Here is a 24,747-nt window from a genome sequence, read left to right as displayed (position 1 = left end):
TAAAAAATGTTTTAATTATTAAATTATCAATTATCCACAATTCATGTGATATTTCATATCCTGATTTTAGAATGATAATGAGAAGTTCATTTTTTTTCATAATCTTTTTTATATATAAAGATTTTTCACAATTAATGAATTATCATCCATAATTATTCATCCACAATTCATATGACATATATTTTGATTTTGGAATGATAATCAGAAAATTCATTTCTTTTTTCATAATCTTTTTATATACTATATTCAATGTGCATTATACATTATATATTTATACATTTAAATTTTAATTTAAATTTGAAATTCAAATATTAAAAAATGCATTTATATGACAATCACGAAAAACAACGTGTGTACCGTGCACATTCAATATTTTGCATATACATATTTTGCATTTATATATATGTTTATCTATATATTCCATGAAATGAATCACAATTCATGTGATATATAAAATATTTTAGAATGACAATCTACTTCTTTTCATTATTTTTCTTGTACGTATCTTTTTTTTTTTTTTTTCTTTTTAGCACATCAACTTTTTATTTCTATTCCATATTCAATATGCAATGCATATCCAAATTTTAATTTAAATTTGAAAATATCAAATATTAAAAAATACATTTATATGACTATCACGAAGAACAGCGTTTGTATCATGCACATTCGATATATGTACACATTATTTATATGATTGAAATGAATTCATTCACAACTTATGACATATAAAACTGTCTATTTTGAATGATAATCAGAAAATTCATTTTTTTTCATAATCTTTTTTATACCATGTGCAATACACATTTAAGTTTTAATTTAAATTTGAAAAAATCAAATATCAAAAAATACATTTATATGACTATCACGAAGAACAGCGTGTGTACCGTGCACATTCGATATTTTGCATATACATATTTTGCGTTTATATATATATTTATCTATATATTCCATGAAATGAATTTAGTCACAATTCATGTGACATAAAACTATATCCTGATTTTAAAATGACAATCTACTCCTTTTCATTATTTTTCTTGTATTTTTTTTTTCTCTTTCAGCACATCAGCTTTTTATTTTTATTCCATATTCAATATGCAATGCATATCCAAATTTTAATTTAAATTTGACAATATCAAATATTAAAAAATACATTTATATGACTATCACGAAGAACAGCGTTTGTATCATGCACATTCGATATATGTACGCATTATTTATATGATTGAAATGAATTCATCAACTTATGACATATAAAACTGTCTATCTTGAATGATAATCAGAAAATTTATTTTTTTTTTCATAATCTTTTTATTCCATATGCAATACAATATGCAATATACATTCAAATTTTAATTTAAATTTGAAAATATCAAATATCAAAAAATACATTTATATGACTATCACGAAGAACAGCGTGTGTACCGTGCACATTTGATATTTTGCATATACATATTTTGCGTTTATATATATGTTTATCTATATATTCCATGAAATGAATTTAGTCACAATTCATGTGATACATAAAACTATATCCTAATTTTAAAATGACAATCTACTCCTTTTCATTATTTTTCTTGTACGTATTTTTTTTTCCTCTTTCAGCACATCAATTTTTTATTTCTATTCTATATTTAATATCCAAATTTTAATTTAAATTTGAAAATATCAAATATTAAAAAATGTATTTATATGACTATCACGAAGAACAGCGTTTGTATCATGCAGATTCGATACATGTACACATTATTTATATGATTGAAATGAATTCATTCACAACTTATGATATATAAAACTGTCTATCTTGAATAATAATTAAAAAAAATCATTTTTTTTTCATAATTTTTTTTATACTATGTATTCAATATGCAATACATACATAATTCAAATTTTAATTTAAATTTGAAAATATCAAATATCAAAAAATGCATTTATATGACTATCACGAAGAACAGCGTTTGTATCATGCAGATTCGATACATGTACACATTATTTATATGATTGAAATGAATTCATTCACAACTTATGATATATAAAACTGTCTATTTTAAATGATAGTCAGAAAATTCATTTTTTTTCATAATCTTTTTTATACCATGTGCAATACACATTTAAGTTTTAATTTAAATTTGAAAAAATCAAATATCAAAAAATACATTTATATGACTATCACGAAGAACAGCGTGTGTACCGAGCACATTCGATATTTTGCATATACATATTTTGCGTTTATATATATGTTTTTCTATATATTCCATGAAATGAATTTAGTCACAATTCATGTGATACATAAAACTATATCCTAATTTTAAAATGACAATCTACTCCTTTTCATTATTTTTCTTGTACGTATTTTTTTTTTCCTCTTTCAGCACATCAATTTTTTATTTCTATTCTATATTTAATATCCAAATTTTAATTTAAATTTGAAAATATCAAATATTAAAAAATGTATTTATATGACTATCACGAAGAACAGCGTTTGTATCATGCAGATTCGATACATGTACACATTATTTATATGATTGAAATGAATTCATTCACAACTTATGATATATAAAACTGTCTATCTTGAATAATAATTAAAAAAAATCATTTTTTTTTCATAATTTTTTTTATACTATGTATTCAATATGCAATACATACATAATTCAAATTTTAATTTAAATTTGAAAATATCAAATATCAAAAAATGCATTTATATGACTATCACGAAGAACAGCGTTTGTATCATGCAGATTCAATACATGTACACATTATTTATATGATTGAAATGAATTCATTCACAACTTATGATATATAAAACTGTCTATCTTGAATAATAATTAAAAAAAATCATTTTTTTTTCATAATTTTTTTTATACTATGTATTCAATATGCAATACATACATAATTCAAATTTTAATTTAAATTTGAAAATATCAAATATCAAAAAATGCATTTATATGACTATCACGGAGAACAGCGTTTGTAGCATATTCGATATTTTGTTTATATATACCATTATTTGTTCTATGAAATGAATTCATTTACAACTCATAATACATAATATTAATTCTTGTATTGCATTTTAAAATTAGCAAATATTTCTGATCAACATTATGTATCATATGATTTTTAATATATGATATAATGATATAATGCTATAATGATATAATGATATAATTATATATAATATATTATATTATATATAATATAATGATGACAACAGTTTTTTATTTGTGGAATCTATATTTGCAAAATAAATATAAAGGTGATTCTTCATAATTCATATTATCATCATAAATCATGTTATATATAAAATCATGATTTTGGAATGACAATCTATTTCTTTTCATAATTTTTCTTGTATATATCTTTTTTTTTATGTTTACTTTATTGGCATATCAACTTTTTATTTCTATGTTATATGCAATATTATATATTATAAATTTTAAATTTTAAATTTAAATATCAAAAAATATATTTATATGACTATCACAAAGAACAACGTTTGTACATTCATATATATTCAATATTTTACATTATCTGTTCCATGAAATGATGTTGGACAAAGTTTCAGAATTTCAGAACATCTGTCGTTGACTATTTTGATAAATAATCGTTCATTATGGAATATTCAGTTACTTTCAAGCCATCCTTTATTATATTTTAACTTTTTTATTTTAATTTTACCGATTTCTACGAATTCATCTTTAATATGAATCGAAATCCACAATAATAACATTTTTTCATGTATGAATTTGTACCAAAATGAATCAATTTAATCTTCATTATAAATCGAAATTTTATTCTAATTATAGAATAATGTATAATAGAAATTGCTTTATTGATTTTTACAATTTCATTTTCATTACGAAACTGATTTTGCAATTATACATAGTTCATAATAGAATGAAATTGAATCCACGATTGTGTTTGAGGATTATAAATTTTTTTAGAAATTATTGTCATATTTGAGTATTAAATATCTTACAAATCGATAAATGTTTAATAGATCAATTTTGATAAAATTTTGTTTATTATCTCTATTCTCTTTTTTACATTTCATTTTTTAACATTGTTTATTAATTTTATATAATAGATAATATTCATTTAATAATTTATTTAATTATAACAACGATATTATAGACAATTATATATAATTGTCTAATTAATTATCGTGTCAGTTATCCGAAGGTAAGTGATTTAAGAATTGTTAATAAATTTTTTATCGATTTTATTTAATTCATTGATTTGTAAAGAAGATGAATGCAATAATTTCAAATAAAAAATTAAAAATTTATTATCATTATGATATAAATATAACACAGCTGTCTAATATAATCTGTCCTTCTTTTGAAAAACGTTTAATTCGTTTAATCGGAAATTTTTGATAATTAAAATTGCAAAATTATAAATGATATGATACTACAATAGTAATTTAAGCAATCACATAAAGAAAAGAATAATTTTTGCATATGACTATATGCTAAAGATAATGTACTTGAAACTCAAAAGAATATACTTTATCAGGTATCAATATCAATATCAAGGCATTTTGAAAATTTACATAACATTATAAATAAATTCTTAATTCTTTCGCTATTATAGACGATTAAAGTCTTTTGCCATGAAAAATTAATAAACTAGCAATAATGATATAAAAGATATAAAATGGAAATATTTTATTGTTTTCTAAAAACAAAAACTTGTATATAAAATTAATATAGATCAAGTAAAGTAAATGAAAATAAATATGAAATATAAAGTTTTTATTTAAATATGAAACTAATTAATAAAATAAAAAAAAAATGTTTTTTTAAGTACAAATATTTTCTTAAAAAAAGTATTATGAAAATACATTTTTAAGACATAAGTATACAAATTTGTGCATAAATTGTATACTATAATATAACTTCCGGTTGTCCAAAAATCAGGCGATCAGATTCACGATAGCGAAAGATTAAAGATATTAACCCTCGCTCGATCGAACCAACAATTCCAGACGATACGGACTCGCGCGTTCGGTGCGTTCAGTGGAATTTCTTACAACTAATTTATGATTTCACACAAATTAACGCATAAAACTTTTATATTTTAATATTTTATATATCTTTACATATAAAGAAAAAAAATTTGATATTAAAATCTATATTGTTGTTTTGTGTGCTATTTTATGAAGCAATTACCAAGATGCATTTTCGGTTTGTCAACTTATTTTATTAATAAATTCATCAGCAAAAAATAGTTTAAAAAAAATCTAATGATTTATTTATATTCGAAGATATTGCGGTTCTGCAAATTTTTCGCCGGATACAAATTGTATTCTTCGCAGTATATTTTCCAATTCTGTGCATTTATTCATTTAGAATTTCCTATGTCTTCTGCGATATCTTCACTTGAACTATTGCTTTTACATTCACTATCTATTATTCTTATTTTTATATCTTATATCTCTTATTTCATCTCCATGTTCATCATTGCTTTTTCTATCATTAATTTCTTTATGAATAGAAATAATTTCGTAATTTAATAATGAAAAATCAAATTCATCGTCATTTGAACTAATTTCATTGCCATATTCCATGCTTACAAAACTTTGAAAATATTATCATAATTATCAAATTCAGATTAACGAGGATGTCCGATTGGCGATCACGGTCTAATTTAAGATAAAAAATCTAGCCTAATAATAATTAGTACAATAATCAGTAATGAAAGATTCCTTATTATTAAAAGAAATTCATTTAAAAAAAAAAAGAAAATGAAAATATTAAACAAGATCCTCAAGAAGAAAAATAATTTTTAAAAAATTATTAATTTTCTTGAAGAAGAAAAATAATTTTTCAAAAATTATAATTATAAATATATAATATATAATAAAACATTGAAGTGTTCATAATGTTAAATTTATATTATATTTTCTTAATTTTCTTATTTTTGAAATTAATAGAAAATAATATACATTGATATTGAAAAATTGATTCAAAATGCACAAAAATTGTAAAATGTCACAAAAATTTTTCAATTTTGACCATTATATAATATTATAACCTATATTATAATATTCTTCAATAATCACGAATAGACAAAAACGAATTATGACATAAACACATAGTTGCCGGAATAATTGAAGAGTTTTATGAGTTTTGTAATTCGAGAATATATTTGATGACTAGGTTTTATGTTTTTCTTTTAAGATTTCTATTTCTATTTTAATTTTAATTTTTATTCTATTATTATATTTTTCTAATTTTTCATTTTCATTTCCATTTCAACTAATAACTTGAATAAACAACGCAAAATGTGATTGATGTTTTATCATATTTTTAATAATTAACTTAAGAATTTTTAATAATTAACGTAAGAAATGCATTCTAATTCATTGATAGTGAAGTCAAAATTTTAATATCTTTTTTATATAAAAAGAAACTAGCTAAGAATAAACAAGTCAAAATAAAAAAGAATACTCAAAATCAAGGAACAAAATGCATTCTTTGGAAAGCTTCGAAGAAAATTGGATCAAGTATAATAAATACAAAAATGAATAATATTAGATGTTGAACTACATGCTCATAATACTATGATGTTTGTAATGTAAAAAATTAAATAAAGAAATGATGAAAATCAAGTTCAAGATTCGAGATCAATTTTCGAAAAAACAATTTTTATTTTTAATTATTATATAAATTAAGAAGTTCTTAAGTTGAAAAATTATTTTAAAAAAAATTTAATTAAAACTTATTAATTATATACATATATTTTTTTTGTATTTCATTTAAATATCCAAAGTTATTCATCTTTTCCTTATCTCGCATACAAGTCATTAGAATACTAGAGAATTGAAATATATTAAATATGAAAATACAAAATTTCTTTAATTAAAAAATAATAGATATGCCTTGAATATGAATTTGTCTATATTATATTAAAACAATACATCTGTATGTAGATTTATATATGTAGATGTTTTATATATATACAAATGTCTGTCCAATAGAAAAATATTTTATGTTATTTCTATATATTAGACCAGTTAGACTAATTAGACCAATAAATGTAATAATAGTTAATATATTAAAATATCCTTTTCTATACATTCGCTTATGAATCATTCATGAAAATAATAATAGTTTTTGCGTTATATTTTATATACTTAATATATAATTATTACTTATTAATAAATACTAAATTATAATTATTACTTATTATGTTTGAAAATATTAAAAAAATAACCATAGATTTTATCGATAAAGTAGATTCCTCTCATCTAAATCTCTGCAATATCTATTTATCGAATAATATTATTTCGATCGATTGTCTTTTATTAGATCCTTTTTTTTTTTTTTTTTTTTTTGAGCATGTGAACAGCAACATATATTAAAACTTTTGTTAAAATCATTATCTTTTTTTTAAATAAATATGTAAATGGCTAACAATAAAAATCTATAAGATTTATATATTTAATTGGATTAATTAAAAACAATAATATTTATAAATATATTTCAAACATCTTAACAAAGTTTTACTTGATATTATATATCATTTATGTAAAATGATATTGTATCAGAATTTAATCAAATAACGAAATAATTTTTAAATATATGATTTCCAAATAAATAAAAATATTTTATTCCAGCATTGCTATTTTCCTAACTTAAATTCAATGGAAAGTTTTTAAAACTTATAGAATTATTTGAAATATTATATAATATATATCGTATATTAAATATTTATCAAAATATTCGCAATCACTTAATTATTAACGAACAATATTTATTAATTTCTTCAAATTAAGAAACTTAATTTGAAAATTAATGACTGAATATAGATGACAAAAAACAATAAAATTAATTAATATTTATAGATTTTATTAGATATTAATAGATTTTTTTATAGGATATAGATTAGATAGATGCAAATGTATAAAATTTTTAAATTCTGAATTTTTCTTATTAGAATCTCTTTCCATTTTTAATTAGACAAGTTTTGGTATCTAAAAAATTTGATGAACAAAAATCATAATATCATGCATAATAATAAATAATATAAAAATAAAAATTGAAAAAATACGAATAGTGAATACTATAATATACTATAAAATAAATCTGAATTATGAATCTTATATTAATGAAATTTTAATTTTTTTTCTGAGAAAGTGAACAATAAAAATTATAAAAATTATAATATTAAAAAAAATAGACATGTAGATATGTCGAATAAATCAAAAAGAATATTAAATTAAATATTTCTTAATCATATTTATATTCATAAATGTTATAAATTTTAAATTTTAAAAATACAAAAGATAAGTGTTTTCTTATATGTTTTTAAATAGAATTTAAATAGAATGTTTTAATAAAATAATAGAATTTTTTTGTTTTTATATTGATCTTTGTAGATCAATAGAAAACAATCATCATTTTAGCTTAAAATCAAAATTTATTCTATACTTTGAAAATTTCTATATTATCTCCTGCTCTAAAAATGATATATTTCTATAAATACTAATTGTATATTATGAGAAGAATTATTATTATATTCATCAATAAATTAAACAACATGTGTAAACAATATATTATTGTATAAATGATTTCTGATAATATTATTACCGAAATATTTTAAATTTTTGATATAAAATTGCAAAAACTTTTTTATATGCTCTTATATAATCAATAATGATATTTTTAAAATTTTTTTAATATAACTTCTAAAAAAAACTATATATTTTTAAAATTTTTTTAATATAACTTCTAAAACTAAATATAAAATGTTTGGAGATTTTTTTTCAAATATTTAATGTGTTATTTATGTCACTATTCAAATAATCTTTGATCATAATATAAATTTTTTTCAATCAAATGTACTATCAAAAAGTAAATGAAATCATAAAATTATACATAAGTTTAAAACAGATTGTTCGAGAATTAAAAAGGAGATCGAAAATCTATCTATAAGATGATGTGAGAATTTTTTTTCTCATTTTATTATTTGCTTAAATGAATTCAAACAAAAGAAAACGAAAAGATTGTTTATACGGCATATTTAATATCTATCATAATATAAAAAATATGTTTTCATATTTAAAACACTATTTTATGATATTTTTAATTCTCCATTTTTTTTATGTTTATATCTTTTTATAATTAATCATATTAAAATAAAGTAAATTCAGTAAAAAGATAAATTTAATCTTCATATGATTTATATGCATAAAAAAACATGTTTGAAACTGCTGTTCAATAATAAAAATTAATTTTTATAAATATTGAAAAATAAAAATATTAACTAGAAGAAATTTCAATTTTCAGATATACAATTTTTATTGCATATTTTTAATATTTATATAGGATTTTATTTTTTATTTTTTATAATATATCTTATTATTGTATAATTAATAAATTAAGATTATTTATAATTTTCAACATTTTTTGTATTTTTAGTAAAATTTAATGATCTGAAGAGAATTTAATAATAATTTTTAATAATTTTAATTATTATATTTTATTAATTTTTATTAATTATTAATTACTATTTTTAATAATTATTAAAATACATAAATATATATTAATAATTTATATTTCATTTCTTTACTTTGATTACAATATTCTTTTCATATTTTGTATACATACTTTATTAAATTATAGAATTTTTTCTTTTAAATCAGCGAAAATAACTGTTTATGTATATACAAATATTTTAAATGAACTCCAGATATTTTTAATTGAATTCGTATCATGGGAGAATTATGTAGCTAATTAGGAAAAGGAAGTATAGTAAAAAAATTATAAGATATGTATAATAATTATATAAATCATTAATATATGTATATAAAATATATTGTTAATTAATAATTTGTAATTAAAAATCGGCCTAATTTTTTTGTTTAGATGCTGTACAATATAATAATTAATTGTCTCAAATTTGCTACTAATAATATTAATAAATATTTTACTTACTTCCAGGAACAGCATCAGAATTTTGTAAACTTGAAATTAATTTAATTTTGTTAAAATTATTGTTAAAATTTTGCATTTTAACATCTTTTTCACTTTATTATATGAGAACTGAAGGACGAATGAAGGCAACGTTTGAACTCTGATCATATTTAATCATTTTCTATAGTATAGTTCTAGGTATAATCTAGGTAAGACCTTTGTACCTCGATTTTTCTATAGCTACATTATCAGAATATCCAATCTATATATATATAGTCTATTCATTGTATTGAATCACCAATTGCAAACCACTTGTGTACATGAGAGGGGCAATGGCCACAGCTATTGGCCGATGTCAAGCATAAGCAGGGATGTATTTATATGAACGTATCACCCTTATAATTTAAATTTTTATTTGCTTTTTATTGCTATATGATGAATATATTTAATTTTTATTTATTTATTTGTAATATAAATTATATTTATTTTACATATGTATTATTATAATATTTATAATAGAATTATTATTATAGAAATTAACAAATCCCTAATAAAAAATTTTTGAAATTTTGATTATCAATAATTTTTCAAAAATATTAATTAACTTTTAAAAAATTTATTATAGAATCCGACATAATAACTATGATTATATCCAATAATATTATAAAGAAATAATTCTTATAATTAAAATATGTGAATCGTTATTATATTTATATTATATATATATATTATATTTATATTATATATATATATTATATTTATATTATATATATATTATATTTATATTATATATATATATTATATTTATATTATATATATATATATTATATTTATATTATATATATTTTACAGACATATCATAGGTATATTTTTCATTCTATATAATTTAGAACATTTTTTTTCATAAAATAAATAATTTTCAATGATTTTAAAATTTGAAATTAAATTAAAATTAATTTATTGCATAATTGTTAAAATACGTATTTTATAATAATATTTATGTATGAAAATGATATTACAAATAAATGATAACGATCTAAAAATTTATCTAATAAAAATATTATTTATTAATTTCAGATATCAATTGTAAAAAGAGAAAGATGGAGAAATTTAGTCTTATGAAAATAAAACAAAGCAACAACTATCAACCAAAATTATCATTATTAAATAATAAAATATTTTTTTAAATAATGTATGTTTTGAAAAAAGTATGTATTTCTTTTAATTTTTAATTTTATAACAATGATATCCAAAACATAATAAATTTTGTAAATTTATTTTACAGTATAACATATAAATAACAATATGAATTAAAAATGGTTTGTAAATATATCGGATTATTAAAGACAATAAAAATATCTGCACACATTATTCTTCATAGATGCACTATTATAAATCTGTTTAATAACAGCATTATAAAATCCACAAAAAAAAATAAAAAGAAATTACAAAATATAGAAAATTATACACATTTTATATAAAAATTATACACACTTTATTTAAATACAAAATTATACATACACAATAAAAAAAAATACTAATACAATTTTATAGAAATATTATAAATCAGAACTCAAAAAATATGATTTGATTAATAAATCAAAAAGATATATATATATATGAGACAATTAAATGCGAATTAATATATATATATTAAATATATTAAAAACATATTAGAAAAATATGCAATTAGAAAAAATATATAAAAAATATTAATTATATACAAAATTTTCCAAATTTTTCCGAAATAGTGTTATATTCTATAGATACAATCTAAGAAAGGTTATTATATACATCCTCAATTTTAAATGAAATATGTTTATGAAATTTATAATTTTTTATTCTTACATATAGATATTTATATATAGAATAGATATTAGGAATAGATATATGGAATAGATATTTATATATATATATATCTGATATAAAATTTAAAAATATATATAAAAATAATAATATCATTACACTAAATTTCCGATATATTATAGCTATATATTATAAAAAATTACAATTTTTTTCATATTTTTAGTTATTAATTAGTGAAATTTATATATATAATTTTTATTATTATTTAATTATATAAAATATATTAATCGAAAACAAAATATAAATTGACAAATTTAACTTTTAAGAGTTTAATATAATAAAATAAAAGATATAAAAAATTTTGATTATATATTTTTATTTACATTCTATATAATTATGAATCATAATTTATAGTTTTTTTTTTTGCTCAGAAAATATTTTTAGAAATATAAAAATAATATTATGAATTTAACTTTTATTTATATCATTATCTTTTTTTTATAAAAATATGTATTTGCATTAAAATCTATAGTCTAAATTTATAAAAGAGAATAAAAAATAAAAAACAATAAAATATTAAATAATATGTGATGTGAAGAAAAATAATCATTTTTTGCAAGGCGATAAAAAATTAAGTTAAAAATGTAAATAATTATAATTAATTAACATGATGAGTAAATATAACAACAAATTAAATATTATCTTTTTTTTCTTTAAATATTGAATACGAATTTTCAAAAGAAAAATACATGACATCACATTATCCCCACATACCAGGATTAAACAGAAGTTTGTCACGTAATATAATATAACACTTGGTATTGGTGGAAGCTTAATCACGTGATATATCTTTTCCTAAAGATATACGACTTTTGGAGAATAATATGACGTTACAAGTTCTTTTAAAATGTAGAAAGGAAGCATGAATTGAGTTATTTTAATGATAGTTAAATAAAGTAGTGTATTTGTTAGTTAATGAGATATTCGATTTTTTCAGATAAATATTTAGGTTAAAAATTTTTTTTAAGTTAAATTTCTTTAAATTAAAAATTTTATAACATTATATATTGTTTCTATATTACTTTTCAAAAATATTTGATTTATAACACATCTCTGATTATTAAATAATAAATGATTAAGAATTATAGAAAATATTCATTTTATTTTTAATATTTTAAATTGTATAAATATATTTATTAATAGTCTTGCTTTAGTTGAATTATAAATCGATGAAGATTCCAATGGTTCTTTTACATTTATGATGGAAGATTCAGAAATTTTCAAGATAATATTTGATACAGCATTATAAATAATTGTATCAATCAGATTTGTATCAGATCGTATTTCAAAAGAAATTCAATAGTTCATATCAATTAAAAAAAAAAAAAATTACTAGGATTGTTAAAAAAAATTCGTTTAATATTAAAAATATATTTTTAACATACTTATTTTCATTATATTATATAATTATATTATATATTTGTACTTTATTTCGATAAAATTTGAACTTGAAAAGCCATTCTGTTGTTAAAACCTATATAAAATATCCATTATTAATTAATTCGTACTATTAATATGTTTTTTAAAAAAAATTTAAAACAGTATTTATTAAAAAATAATATTTAAAATTATATTAATACAATATAAAAATATTAAATATTTATCTTACCTGAATTTTTATCTATAATCCTGGAAATTAAATCTTACAAAATAATACGTTATAAATAATTTTATTACTAACTTTATCTGATCAATTATGTTTCCAGTTATTTTTTAATAAATACTTTATCAATACAATACAATAATGAGAAAGCGCAGAAAACGCAAAAATTTTCGTAACCTGCCTGCAATGTATTAAAATATAAAATTGCAAAATAATCGTTATAAAAACAGGCATTAGAATTTATAAAATTAATAATTACACATCCTAATAAGCGTTGTTTTACTTATGCTGAACTCTCAAGCATAATTTATTTAATAATCAGAAAAATCAAATTCGAAAAACATTAAAGGAAACATATATTCATTGAGGGTTAAAGAAAAATTTTTTTTCTAAAGATTTTCTTTTCCTAAAAATTTTTTTATGAAAAGAATAACAGTAATCAAAAGAATTACAAAGAAAAATTATCAAAAAAAAAAATTTATTAAGATAATTGAAATAATATAAGCTTTGTTATTCGCAACTATTAAATGATCATAATTTGCGATTATTCAATGAAAATTTTCTTGCAAGCAAATCTTTCTTTTATTATTACCAGTTATCTATTGTAATAAAGATAAGATGATCCAAAGAACAATGGTGAAAAAAGTATTTAGAAAAAGACAAGTAGAATATTTAGAGATTTTGAGATTTGAAATAGTATTTTCAATAATCTTAAAAACAATATTATCTTACTTTGGAAAAAGCATTATAAATTGATTCATCAGTACAATTCTCTTTGTACGATACTTTCTAGAAATATAATTTTCTTTAGATTTACACAGTGATATTAGTTTTTATATGTTTTATCGCAAAATTACTCGTAATGGAATACAACTTTCTAAATAACTGTAGAGAGGATTTCTATAAGCACAAACTTTTTTTTAAATTAAATTAAAGTAAAAGAAGAAAATAATAAAACTTCGTAGAAGATACATTTTTACTACCTGATGACTGACTACTTGAGAGTTAGAAAAATAAGTAAATCCTCGTTGAAGAAACCGAATTCTGTATTTATTATCAGAGATGTATACAAACAGTCTTTAACAATTTTAAAACATATATATATTATTTTCAATAATGAAATTCAATTTTCATTTTTTCTTTTATTGAATTCAATTGAAGTCTCATCTTAGAATATTTCGCGAACATAAAAATATATAAGAAATAAACTATAGAAAACCATAGAAAAAGCAAATTTAATTTAAATCCATTGCAAAAATGATTTAACGAAAAAGGAGATTAGCGGGATTAGCAGACAATGATAGTTTCAAATGTTATAGTTTCAAATATTTATAAAATCAATTGATCAATTAAAAATATAAGTGGCAGCACTAGGATTAATGATCACTATAATAAATTAATATATATAAAAAAAGACATGCTGATCTTATCAATATCATTTTTTTAATTCAAGAAAATAATTACAATGTTATTAACAAAATATTAAGAATTCCTCCTGGACACAGCTGACATCCGAAAGTTTCAATAGAAAATTTTATATATGAACTTAATAACGATTTATTATCTGAAAAAAGAAAGAAATCATTTAAAAAATCTTTAATATCAATTCAGATTTCATTAATTTTATTTATTAAAATAAATGAAAAAGTAAAAAAAAAATTCAATTAAAGCTCACAAAATTAGGAGATATTCGAATTTATATCAAATGTTTGAAAAATAATATGAAAAATTCAAAGAAACTCTAATAATCTCATTAAAATTTTATAAAAAATAAAAATTTACTAAAAGTATAAATTGTATAACTAATATAAATATAAAATTATATAAATAATAACATTAATTGTTGTAATAGTGAATCATGATTCTTATATCAATGTAGATTAACATCAGTCTGAGATTAAAATTTATACATCAAAAATTTTAATTTCATTATAAAATATCAGCTTTATCATATATAGTTTACTTTAAGTTACATGATACATAAATCATATTACATGATATTAAATTTTATATAAGCTTAAAAATAATTAAATTAAATAAAAAATTTCTTCTTTCATATTATTCGCCAATGAAATTACTTTTTATTATTTTTTAGTATTATACTCTATTATTACTATTAACAGTAGACGTATTAATATTCGTAATAAGAATTATTGATAAGTAAAATGGCTATAAAAAATTTATCATTGCAGCAAATGGAACAATTTTATTATATTTTTATTACTATTATTTTTAATATCATTTTAATACTATTTTTACTACTACCATTAGATATATTAATATTCGTAATATGAAATATTTTTTATTTAATTATTTTTATTTAATTATTAATTGAGAATCTTTATTAGCTACAAAAAAATTATTATTAATAATTATTAAAAATTATTAATAAATAGTGTAATCTTATATTTTTAATATTTTTTTATAGTATCATTTTAGTACTAGTTTTACAATTAACATTAGATATGTTTGTATATTTATAATATAAATTATTAATGAATTATTCTTACTGACGACGAAAAATTTACCAACACAACAGTGTGAAATAGTACGATAAAATATAAGAAATAATTGATGATACAATGTGATGATACAATAAATCTATTTTATCAACCGAAAATTAAGAGATACCTGACGGACAATTATATAATAAAATTTGTATAGAAAAAGTAGAAAAAATACATGAGAAAAAATTATTTTATGTTACATATTTATTATATATCTATTGTTATATTTTTATATAAGAGTTTAATAAAATGTTGCATTAATATAATAATCATAATATTGATATAAACTATTTGTTCATTATAAATATTTATTTAAATATATTTACATATATATTATATTTACATTATATTTACATTATATATTACACGCAGATTAATTTTAGTTTAAATTAATTTTAAAATTAGTTATTTTTTTTCTTAATTTTGATTAAATTAAATCATTAATAATAAAATTAAAAAAAATTAAACTAAAAATATAATTAAATTATAAAATTTTAAAATTATAAAATTCTTGAAATTTCTATTATTTTATTCTATTTTGCTTCTTTTTTTTTTTTTTTTATATTTATTTATAAATATGAAATCTATTAGACTGAAATCATTTTGATAAAAAAAAAATGATAAAAATTCAAGTAAAAGAAAAATATAACCTAATGTAATTTTGAAGTCATAGATTTTCTTATTTATTCTATATATATTAAAAATTTAAAATGCAAAATATTAAAGCAGAAAAATAAAATAATAATAAAAAGATAATAATAAAGAATAAAAAAATAAATCCGAGAATTATTTACATATAATTCGATAATTATTTACATATAATTCGAAAGTATAACGAATAATATTTTCTTGATAAATAATATACTCTTGTAATATTATATTGTAAATATAATATTATATTATATTATAAATATTATAATATTATAAATATAATATATTTATAATTATATAATATTAGAAATATTATATTATAAATATATTATAAATATTATTATATTATTAATACTGTCAATGAATTTCACTAAATCATTATTAAATAAGAAAATTTCAAATTCATAAAATTTTCTTAATAATAAATATCTCATATCAAAAATAATTTGCATCTTCTTTGAAAAAGAAATTATTTTAAAGATTTTGAAGCATTCTTATTCTTCTATATATTTTATTAAAAATTATATACAAATTATATGCAAATGTAAATTTTACGCTATTATAATAATTTCAACATTATAGAAAACATATTCATTATAATAAAATTGAAAATTATAAATTTATTATTAATTTTTATTAAGTGGTTTTATATTATATAAATGTTTTTATGATTATAAAAATAAGAAGTTAAGAATCAAGTTGAAAAACTTAAGATATCATTTAAGAGCTAATGGCAGAGAACAAAAAGACACAATTAAAGCTAAAATTGAAAATGACTTACAAAAATGTTATATCTGCAAATATTCAAAAAAATTTTTTCGTTGAATTAAAAACAGAGAAAATCTAAAAAATCTTAAAAACTGAAAAATTTAAATTTTATTATCAATATTATATTATATTATATTATTATATATCATATATATATTAATTATATTATAATACTATTATATCATAATAAATTAGAATATTATCATTTACGATCAAAATTAGAATTAGTCACTTAACTTCTGAATTAATAAATGATATAATAGTATCTTCAAAGAAATTACAATTATATTGAAAACTTGAAATATAAAAAAAAAATTGCTATTATTAAAAATTAATAATATATATATATATATATATATATATATATATTATATCTAAAATATATATATATATTTTAATATATATATAAAATATAATATGAAATAGTTCATATATGTATACAATATATATGTACATAATAAGCTTTCCTTTTGCTATACAAAAATTTAGGCAACAAAAAGAGATTGTCGATAAAAAAAAAAGAATTACAAATAAAAAAAGTATTTCGAGCGATATTTATTTTTATCGAAGTAAAATACATATTATAAAATACATATAATCACATATCACATATAATATCATTTATATGAAAATGAGGATATTTTTTTAAAAATAATATTAAAATGTAAATCTATGATTTGCAACAAATTTGATATAAATAAAAATTTGTAAATGAAACAAATTCCAACGCATATTTTTCAAAATTCAACTTCCTTTGTAAATCTACAAATTTATTGTATATATATATATTTTATATATACATACATATATATATATTAATTATTTTTTATCTTTCAAAATATTTGTAATTTAAAAATTTTTAAATTAAAAATAAATTTTATAATTTTTAGATATTGGAAAAATATATATAGAATATTCTATTTCCATAATTTTTTCTATTATAATCTATTTTTAATTTGAAAAAAAAATATTATTCAGAACAATTGTTGTTTATAATAAAAATATATTATTTATAATAAAAAAAATAATTTGAATAATTTTGAAAGCTGATAAAATAATAAAATTTAATTCAATTCTTTAAAATTACAAATTGAAAATTGAAATTAAAATAAAATATACAATGATAATGAATATAGTATATACATATAATATATACAATATAGTATAGTACATACAAAATAATGCTATCAATAATATAATATAAAATATTAATAAATTTTATAAAGTTATCAAATTTTTATTAAAAAATTTTAATAATTTAGGGAAAAGAAAAAAAATTAATCTCAATAAAACAATAAAATTTGATTTTTTATGCCAATATAGATTTTTTTAACAATTACAATTTCTTTTGCCTGTAAAAAATAGTTTGAATAAAAACAAAATTATTAATTAAAAAAAATATAATAAATTTAAAACAAAATATCTTTAATTAAGATATCAAACTAAAAATACAATAAATATTAGAAACATGTATTTTATTATTATTAAAATAAAGATATAATAAATAAAGATATAATGATTTTAATGATCATAAAAATGATTTTACAAAAACATCTATATTATGTATATTATTTATAATGTTTTAGTAAATGGTAACAAATTAATTCAATTAAAATTTGTTTATGAATTATGAGCTTCATACTCTTATTAATATAGATATGTTGGTCAAGTCAAGAATTTAATCAATAATTTTTCTCAAATTATTTAATAATTTTAAAAAATTATTAATTTCAAAACAATTTTATTTATTATTATTCAAGGTCGTATGAAACAATGATATTAATAAAAACAAATTTAAATCAAAATTTGTAACAAAACTGTATAATTCATACTGATTGTATATGTTATATTAAAAATATTATAAATATTTAAATATAATTATATTTAAATATTCATAAAATATTGATTCATATTCATTATGGGTACAAAAAAAATGCATTAATATCAATCTAAAAATTTTATGTGGAAGCGAGAGAAGCCCTAAACAAATATATTCGCTTAAATATCAATTTTCATCATAAATGTTTTATATCAGTGAACAATATAGATATTTTAAACAAAATTAAATATCGATATCTTGCTTTCTTCTATACTTTGAAATTGATTTAAACAATTATTCAATCATTTATTTTAATTATAAATAAACTTTTATTTCATTCTAATTTATTTTTATCTATATTTTTCTATCTATTTTCTATCTATATTTTTTACAAAGAAAAATAAATAAAAAATCAAAATTATTTTTCCAGGAAACCAGATATTATTTGTTCAAAAATAATCCTCTTAAGATAAGGAAGAAAATGCAGATATATGTAGTATATCGGAGTATCTGATGAAGTATACTGGATTAATTGAGAGAAACTAAAGATAAGAAAAAGCGAAGTAAGAATATCTTATAAATGAGAAGAAAAGAAGCGTTTTTACTACTATTTAAGATAGTATTAGAAAATCAGCAAAATTAAGTATATTGATTTACATTAATCGTGGATTCAATCAATACAATATTAATTCCTGAATTATTGGTAGAAAAATGCATTAGTATCAATTTGATAATTGCACATAGAAGTGAAAGCAGTTGTTAAACAAACAAATTGTTAATACCATTATATTATATATGTTTTGTATAAGTAAGCAATATATATTTTATACAAATAAAATTATCGATATTTATTCTTTCTTCGATTTAAAACTGATTTAAATAATCGATTATTATATTTATTTATTTTAATTGTTAATTAAAATATAACAAATTGAAAATTTTATTAATAATTTTTCCTAAATTGTTTAATAACTTTTTAATTTTAAAAAATGCTTTTTTAAATAATTTTTTTGATCATAATAACTACGATATTCATAAAAATAAATTTGAAATTTATGCCAAAATAATAGGACTATATGTTAATTTATATTGATCCTGGATCAAATATATAAAATACTGATTGATAGATTATGGATACAAAAAAATGCAGTATCAATCTGAAATTTTCATGTAAAAGCAAGAGAAACCCTAAACAAATATATTGGCTAATATTTTTTAGATCATGTTTTATAATGGATTCAGGATTAGATTTCTTCTACGATTTAAAACTGATTTGAACAATTATTAATCATTTATGTTTAATAATATATATATATACATATATTATTATTATTATAAAAAAGTTCTTATTTTTTTTTATCCTCGTTTTCAATATGAAGAAAGAAAAGTAAATAAGAAAAAAGAAGCAGATAAAGTGAAGTAATTAAGAGAAGTCAGAAATAAGAAAAAGCAGAGTAAGATTAAGTATCCTATAAATAAAAAAAAAAGAAGCGAACTCAAGATTATATATATATTAAAAAAATAATAAAGTTATATATTAATTTATATTGAATTCAATAAATACATAAAATATTGATTCACAAATTATTAATACAAAAAAGTGCACTAGCATTAATTTAAAAATTTCATGTGGAAGCGAAAGAAGCCCTAAACAAAAATATTCACTTATATCATTTGCATTTTGTTTTATAATAAGTAAGCAATATGAATGTTTTATATATATATTAAAATTGTATATTAAAATTATATTAAAATTATATATATATTAAAATTGATATATATATATATATAAATATATATAAAATATATATATATATTGATATTTCAACTTCTTACTCAATTTTAATATTGACTTAAACAATTTATTATTCATTTATTTTAATTATAAATAATTTGTCACTATATATTTTTGCAGAAAATAAATTATTTCTTAATTCTTCTAACATAATTTTTTTTAAAATAAAGAAGAAGATATATATATTGGATAAAGTATATAATAATTGAAAAAAAAAGAAACGAATTCAAATTTGTGTTATAGCAAAATTGTATATTTATTTATATTGATCGTGAAATTAAAAATACATTAATTTATAATACAAAAAAATGCATTAATATCATATAAAAATTTCATGTGGAAGCGAGAGAAGCCCTAAACAAATATATTTGTTAATATCAATTTTTATCACAAATATGTTTTATATGTTTTATACAAATAAAAAATATAAATATTTTATGCAGACAGAATTAGATATTGATTTCTTCATTTTTAGAATTGATTTAAATAATTATTCATTTATTTATTTATTTTTATTATAAATGAATTCTTAGTTACTTTTAATTCTTCCTTTCCAGAATGTAAAAAAAAAAAATAAATAAATAAGGAATAAAATAAAGAAGATGCAGATATGCTAAATGTAGTATATTGAAATAAATTAGATAATCATATTGAGAGAAATCAGAAACAAAAAAAATAAAACCGAATATGTAATAAGTAAGAAGAAAAGAAGCAAATTGTTGAATTCAAGATTGTGTTAGAAAAATAAAATTATATGTTAATTTATATTGAATTCGATAAATACATAAAATACTGATTTACAGATTATTAGTATAAAAAAGTGCATTAGTATTAATTTAAAAATTTCATACGGAAACGAGAGAAGCCCTAAACAAATATATTCGTTTATATCATTTGCATGTTTTATACAGATAATGTTTTACATAGATATCGATATTTCAATTTCTTATTCGGTTTTAATATTGATTTCAGTAATTTATTTTAATTATATAATTATAAATAACTTGTTATTATTTTTGTAGAAAATAAGTTCTAGCATAATCTTCTTAAAATGAAGATATATATATAGAATAAAATATAAGAACAATTGAGAAAAGTTGAATAAACAAAAGTTGAAAATAAAAATAAATTGCTATAACTAAAAAGAAAAAAAAATTTTAATTTTCTCTATTTTTTTAAAATAATTTTATACAATTTTATATGTAAGATTTTCAAAGTGATATATAATAATACTAATTGTATATTAAAATGATATAATAATAATATTAATTGAAAATAATAAAAATAAGAAATAATAATAATAATATATGATCAAACCGAAATTGAAAAAATACTTAAAAAATTTTTTAATGTCATGAAAAATATTTATGACATTAATTCACAACATAGCAACTTCTTATAGTACATTATAAAAATTATTTTTCTCTTCTTGTGATGCTGATCATTGTTTCATATGTACCAATATTAGAAATTATAAGAAAAATAATTATGCTACGATCTATAGCAATTCATTATTTCATAAAAAACTGCATGCAATTTTCATGAATTCTTTATATTCCAGAATTTATCTTCTTATAAATAAAAGCAATTATCATTCTTTTAGTAGAAAATAAGATTTTTGTTTTAATAAATAATAAAATTTATTATAAAATAATTATCATTTAATAAGATTTTGCCAGTTCATTAAATATTTGTTTATTTTGATAATTAAATAATAAATTTTTTATAATTCTAATTTTTTTACACATACGAAATTAGCGATCAACATTGTTAAAATATGTGTAATAGTTCCATTTCTGTCTGTAAAAATAAAGAATATTTATATGATATTGGTTTCATATATAATATGAAAATAAATTATTAGTTAGAACAAGACAATTATAATTATTTTAAAGAATTTTATTTTATGATAAAAAAAAGCAAGCTGTTTTAATTTTGACAATATGCGGAAATATAATTCATTATTCATAAATATTATACAATTTTAAATAATTTTACATACTTCTTATACAATTAAGAATAATGAGATTCTTATTTTATATAAATAATATAGGTTTTTTTATAAAATAATTAATTGCAAGATATTTAATAATGAATTTTATTTAAATTTTTACAAAAAAAATGCAATAAAAAATTATTTTAATGAAAAATTTAAAATAAAAGCAAAAAAATTAAAAAATATTAAATAAAAATGCAGATACTTTTTTTTTCTATTAAATTTTAAAATAATACTATCCATGGTTAAAACAGAAGCAAAAATTTCAATATCAAATACTAAATATCGTACGATACGTACGCTCTAATTTTCTTATTTCTTTCGTATTTTTTTTCTAATTTCAGTTTTTATTTTACAATTCCTCTTATATATTTCATCATTTCTTTATTTCTTCCAATCAAATAGAGAAATAATAATACTCTTAAAAAAGCTAACATAGTAACTTGAAAGAACAAAAGAAGAAGAATTTTTGAAAGCATTATGAAAGAAAAAAAAGTATATATTGATTGTAAGCATATATTAAATCTTAAATGAATAAATAATAATATTTAAATAATATTGTCTATATCGAAAAATGTCATCAAAATGTCATCAAAATAGGAAATATTATAAAAATATTATATTATATTATATATTATATTTTTTTTTTTTGAATAATTATTTGCACTAGTAAAAAAAATAATTTAATAAGAAATGGTAAAATAATTTTTAAAGCATTTCTAATTTTCAAAAAAGCACAATTGATTGTCTATTTATAACTAAATATTCTTCGAATTTTGAAAAATGATGACAGAAGTTATTTTCTAATATTCCTTAGCTATAAAAATAGTAATGATAGCAGTAATAATGTTCTGTATTGTATAAGTGAATAAAACACCAACAAACTATATCAAACAAATAGGCAATAGACTGACTTATTAAAAATGATATATATCATATGCAAAAAATTATATAACAAATTATAAATCAATAAAAATGTATTGATAATACATTGTAAAAATTTGAATGACATTAACCAAAAGAAAATACTTTAAAATAAATCAAATTTTGAAATTACATGGATTTCATGTATCAAAATTATAGGAGGAACACAATATATGTTCTGAACACAATAAAACTGAAAATGAAAAAAACATTTGTAAAATTTGACTAAAGGATTGATTGTTAATATCTCATCTGTAGAAAAAATACATGGATAAACATGTTGAAGATATTTTAAAGAAATATCACGAAAAAGACATTTCCGAAGAAGAAGAAATGAATAATATATTCTTAAATATAAATAAAAATATAAGAAAAAAAAAATATCGGAAAAAAAAAATTCAATTTTTCAAAAAATTTTTAATATGAAAAAAAAATATTAAAATGAATTGTGAATTCTTTATGTTAATGTTATAATTACAATAATTTATGGTAATATTAACTAAATTCTTATTTACTTTTGAAATGATTTGTGTTCCTAATTAATAGTTGATATTTTATTTACGTCAATGTTGTAAAATTAATATTTTATCTCATTCAGTTTTGGCATGATACGTTTTCTTTCTTATAGAATACATGGATGTGATTCGGCCAATAATGACAAGACATGAAGTCCAGCCAGATCTACATTCCTTTGGCTAGTCAATTTCTCATGGATGAAGTATACGATTAAAAATTTTGATTTTTATTTTATGTATTGTATTAATTATAATTTACATCCAAGTTGTATTTAAAACATTCTTTAATATTGAAATATATGTTATTCAGAAATGAATTAAAATGAATTAGTAAACCTGGAAATAATAATTAAAAAATTTTTTAGGATTCCTTTTTAATTATTTAA

General features: G+C 17.8%; 1 protein-coding gene and 2 long non-coding RNA genes across 7 annotated transcripts in view; 1 reads left to right on the top strand and 2 right to left on the bottom strand.

Annotated features, from left to right (window-relative positions):
- Positions 1-10,353, bottom strand: part of LOC113218985 — a 28,483-nt gene extending 18,130 nt beyond the window's left edge. The window contains exon 1 of the long non-coding RNA XR_003305314.1: positions 9,939-10,353. This is a non-coding gene — a long non-coding RNA (uncharacterized LOC113218985). The remainder of the gene's footprint in view (positions 1-9,938) is intronic.
- Positions 1-24,601, top strand: part of LOC412787 (protein TAPT1 homolog) — a 106,979-nt gene extending 82,378 nt beyond the window's left edge. Inside the window, exon 8 of one of the 2 annotated variants that reach the window (XM_026442735.1) lies at positions 24,475-24,601. In XM_026442735.1, the coding sequence (XP_026298520.1) occupies positions 24,475-24,545 (71 nt within the window). In that variant the 3' untranslated portion in view covers positions 24,546-24,601. The remainder of the gene's footprint in view (positions 1-24,474) is intronic. The other variant, XM_026442736.1, reaches the window with a different exon arrangement.
- Positions 14,808-24,747, bottom strand: part of LOC102656849 — a 41,846-nt gene continuing 31,906 nt past the window's right edge. For all 4 annotated transcript variants that reach the window (XR_003305310.1, XR_003305312.1, XR_003305309.1 and 1 more), the window contains one exon: positions 14,808-14,950. This is a non-coding gene — a long non-coding RNA (uncharacterized LOC102656849). The remainder of the gene's footprint in view (positions 14,951-24,747) is intronic.

This window comes from Apis mellifera, linkage group LG9 (assembly GCF_003254395.2).
Source record: "Apis mellifera strain DH4 linkage group LG9, Amel_HAv3.1, whole genome shotgun sequence".
Classification (NCBI taxonomy): domain Eukaryota; kingdom Metazoa; phylum Arthropoda; class Insecta; order Hymenoptera; family Apidae; genus Apis; species Apis mellifera.
This window is presented reverse-complemented; position numbering and strand designations above follow the sequence as displayed.